Genomic DNA, 4,398 nt, shown 5'->3' on the forward strand with positions numbered 1-4,398 from the left:
TAGAGTATTCTGAGCTCATGTTGAGCTGATCAGCCACAGTCAGACACATTGTAACTTGGCTTTAATGTAGTGATGCCATTTTTGGTCCTCTTTGAGAGTGAAGAACAACCAACCAACCGTGTACAAGGTATTGTACTAGACACAAGGCTTGTAAGATACAAAGAAAACACTCTTTGTGCTCAAGGAACTCACATTTCTGACAGAGGGAACTGAGACTATGGAAATAATTTTAGGTTGGAGGCGAGATGCTAACATCCAGGAAGGAGGATTAGAAAAGACCTCCCCCCGGGCTATGTCGTCTGAGCCAAGCTTTGAAGCAAGCAAGGCATCCTGAGGCAGATGGGAAGAATGAATGAATTTTGGGCATAGGGGATGACCTTTGCAAATGCATGGAGATAGGAGATGGAATTTTATGTGTGAGGAACAGTATGAAGGCCACTTTGGCCAGACCATAGGGTGCATGAAAAGAAGTAGTATGTAATAACCCAGAAAAAGAGATTTGGAACCAGATTGTGATGCCAAAAGGGGAGTTGATATTTGATTCTATAGGCAATAGTGAACCATGGGAGCTTCTTGAGCAAGCAAGTGATTAGGTAGAGGATGAATTGGAGAGGAGCAAGGAGCAAGGAGACCAATTAGGAGGTTACTACCATAGTCCAAGTGAAAAAAGATAAGAGCCTGGATGGGAGGTGGTTTAGTGAGTGGAGAGAAAGGTAAAGATGTGAGAAATATTTTAAAGGCAGAATCAACAAGACCTGGCAATGGATTGGATGTGGATGTGTTGAGAGAGTCAAGATTACCTCCAGAGTTGCAAATGTGTTTGATAAAAAGCATGATGGTGTCTTTGACAGAAACAGATAAGTTATAAAGAGGGGTATTTTTTTAGGGGGGGAGGATGATTTAATTCTGTTTAATTCTGTTTGGGGCACATTAATTTTGAGATGGCTTTGGGACACAGAGTTGGAAATTTCCAATATGCAATTGATGATTTGCAACTGGAACTCACAAGAGAAACCAGATCTCTCTCATCTCATGTGTTCGGTATAAATCAAATGCTTTTATAAATGGTGACTTGTTTATGATTGACAAACAGAAAATACAGTAGAAGAAAAACTATTTAATCTAGGTTAGAGGAAGAATTGTGAGTACCAAGAAAGTATAGCTAATGATTCTCATAACTTCATTTCTAGAGTCTTGTATAAATGGTAAAGTCTGTGATGAAATACCAAGAACAGGCTAGCAAGACTAAAGAAAAGAGACAGGAAGTGGGTTGGGAAAAGAAAGAGTAGGAGAAGAGATATTCAAGAGGTGAAGTGCTACAGGAACCCCAGGAGGAGGCTGCTTTCACCTCTGGTTATATGCCCTGCCTCCAGCCTTGAGTTTGAGGACTCTTCTTTATATTTCTTTCTTGATCCTCTGGTCTTTAACCTCTAATTCTTTTCACCACTTCTCTTGCTAAAAATATTCTCTATATCAGTGTTATGGCTGCTCTTTCCTCCAGCACATATCATCATCCCATGCCTCAATAGAGGATTTTAATGAGTTGCTGCAACCCAAAGATTCACTCCCCAGACTCTCCATATTCAATTAGATCTATCTTTGATTTAGTCATGGTGGAAGCCTTTCCAGTGCAGAAAACTTTCCAGATCTTGTGCTCTAGAGGACACAGAGTCCCCTTTACATCATGTAGATGCATCAGAACCTCAGGAAAGAAACAAGTTATTTATACTGGACACAACCTAAGTCTCTCCACAACATACAGTTTATTAATCCATTGGAGAATTGTTCAGAGATATGTGGATAGAAAATCCTCATCTCTCTTTATTCTGTTCAACCCAAGCCACTCAGAGTAGAGATGGTTATGGCAGAATGTTTATTACTAGGAGTGAGAACAATCAATCACAAACATTTAGTAAGTGCTGATACATACTTGGAACTATACTATTCTCTGAGGACACAAAGCCGAAAGTGAAACAGTCTCTGCCTTCAAAGAACTTATATTCTAACAGGAACAAATGTATGCATCTACAGGGATGTCTGAAAATTCTTAGTGTTATTTTATGCTGTTAAAGCTTTATAAGTATAAAGTAAATAAGTGCATATAGAAAATATAGGGATAAGATCTGGACCTGTGATTTTATTGGTGTAGGTACTTCCTGGTGAGGAACTTCCTCTCGCAGTGTGGGACAACGCTGTCTCTGAAACATATAGCTGTAGATAGCTGGCCAGAGCACCAAGGTTAAGTGATTTGCCAAGGGTCACACAGCCAATAGTGTTGGAGGTGAAACTTGCACCTAGATATTTCTGGATCTGCATTTTAGTCACTACTACATGCTCCTCTCAATACATACATACATACATGTGTGTATATGAATATATGTGTTTATATATGTATATATATTTATATATATATAAAAAATTCAAAATAGTTTCAAGAGGGCTAAGATAAAAAAGAGTTGAACAAGTGTTACATTGATAGTGTAGTGATGAAGCATGCTGCAGAGAATGGGTACTGGGCCTAGAGTTCGATTTCTAACATTCTGGTTCTCAAGTCTCTTTAAGCTCTAACATTACAGGTTTTCATAAAACATGGGTTGCATGGACTCACACTCCCAGCCCACACTCTATTCATGCCTAAGTCTAACAGTTATTCTAACATTTTTTTTTCCTGGAGTATCTAGGAGTTCCAAAGAAGTTGTGAGTTGTACAAAGTCACATGGATGGTAACAAAGCTCTGATTTGAACACAGGTCGTCTGAGTCCAAGTGGTATGCTTTCGCTGTGCCAAACTGATTCCTTCTTCTTTAAGCAGATAGAACAGAATGGAGAGGGAGAACGGGACAAGTATCTCTGAATTCCTCCTCCTGGGACTTCCTATCAGACCACAGCATCATGTTCTGTTTTACATTCTGTTCCTGAGCATGTATCTCACCACACTCCTGGGGAACCTGCTTATCATCTTTTTGATCAGACTGGACTCTCACCTTCATACTCCCATGTATTTCTTCCTCAGTCACTTGGCCTTCACTGATGTCTGTTTCTCATCAGTGACTACCCCAAAGATGCTGGTGAACATGCAGACAGGGAGCCAGACCATTCCCTACAATGGCTGCATCTCACAGATGTATCTTTTCATATTCTTTACTGATCTGGACAGCTTCCTGCTCACTGCAATGGCTTATGATCGCTATGTTGCCATCTGCCACCCTCTCCACTATGCCACTGTCATGAGCCAGAGTCTCTGCAGCCTGCTGGTGGTTGGGTCCTGGATCCTTTCCTGTGCCAGCTCTTTTTCCCACACCTTTCTCCTGGCCCAACTGCCCTTCTGTGCAGAAAATGCTGTCCCTCATTTCTTTTGTGACCTAGCCGCTTTGCTCAAGCTGTCCTGCTCAGACACTTCCCTCAATGAACTAGTCATGTTTACTGTGGGAACGACAGTCATTGTGCTTCCATTAATATGTGTCCTTGTCTCTTACATACACATTATTGCCAACATCCTGAAGATCCCTTCTACCAAGGGGACCTGCAAAGCATTGTCTACCTGTGGCTCACACTTTTCTGTAGTGTCTTTATATTATGGGACAATCATTGGCCAGTACCTTTTCCCTTCCTCCAGGAATTCAAATACCAAAGACATTATCTCTTCCATGATGTATACAGTGGTGACTCCCATGCTAAACCCCTTCATTTATAGTGTGAGGAATAAGGCCATGAAGGGTGCTTTGAGAAGGATCCTCAACAGAACCATATATTCCTCTCAGCCACAGTAACTTGTGCTTCTAAACTAGTTCCATTACTCTAATTTCACTCAATGCGTGGAATTAAATATAGTCTCTACTTATGCTATGGTTGAAAATGTAATAATAATCATACCTTACATTTCTTTATTGTTTACAATGGGCTTTCATATATGTTATCTCATTTGATCCCTCATTGTAACCCTTTGAAGCTAGGATGGCAGAAATTATTACTCTCATTTTCCAGATGTAGAAACCGTGTCCCAGAGACTGTTTTATGCAGGAATCAAATTGACTCTTCTTACTTCTATTCTGTCTCCAGCCCCACATGGATGCTCAGTGATTGCTAATGACGTTACTTCTACTATTTTTGGTACCAAAGACAATATGTCAGTTTAAAATGTTAGGATCTTCATATGCTGTTTATTCTATTTGGAGGGAATTGGGAATCCTTGGACAGAATGGAAGAGACCGTCAGGGAGATCTCTCAGTGTCTTTCCTTCCTTCCTTCCTTCCTTCCTTCCTTCCTTCCTTCCTTCCTTCCTTCCTTCCTTCCTTCCTTCCTTTCTCTTCTTCCTTTCTGCCTCTCACTCTTTCTCAAACATTTTAATGCACAACTATATCATGACATTATGCAAATCACTGGGGAAAATTTGGAATGT

General features: G+C 40.5%; 1 protein-coding gene across 1 annotated transcript; it reads left to right on the plus strand.

The window, feature by feature from the left end:
- The first annotated feature begins 2,821 nt into the window (after positions 1-2,821).
- LOC110194970 (olfactory receptor 1J4-like) lies at positions 2,822-3,769 on the plus strand. The gene has a single exon (XM_020967601.1). It carries the CDS (start codon positions 2,822-2,824, stop codon positions 3,767-3,769), a length of 948 nt encoding a protein of 315 aa, XP_020823260.1.
- The last annotated feature ends 629 nt before the right edge of the window (positions 3,770-4,398 follow it).

The sequence above is a fragment of the Phascolarctos cinereus genome, unplaced genomic scaffold (assembly GCF_003287225.1).
Source record: "Phascolarctos cinereus isolate Bilbo 61053 unplaced genomic scaffold, phaCin_HiC Scaffold_2;HRSCAF=192, whole genome shotgun sequence".
Taxonomy (NCBI): domain Eukaryota; kingdom Metazoa; phylum Chordata; class Mammalia; order Diprotodontia; family Phascolarctidae; genus Phascolarctos; species Phascolarctos cinereus.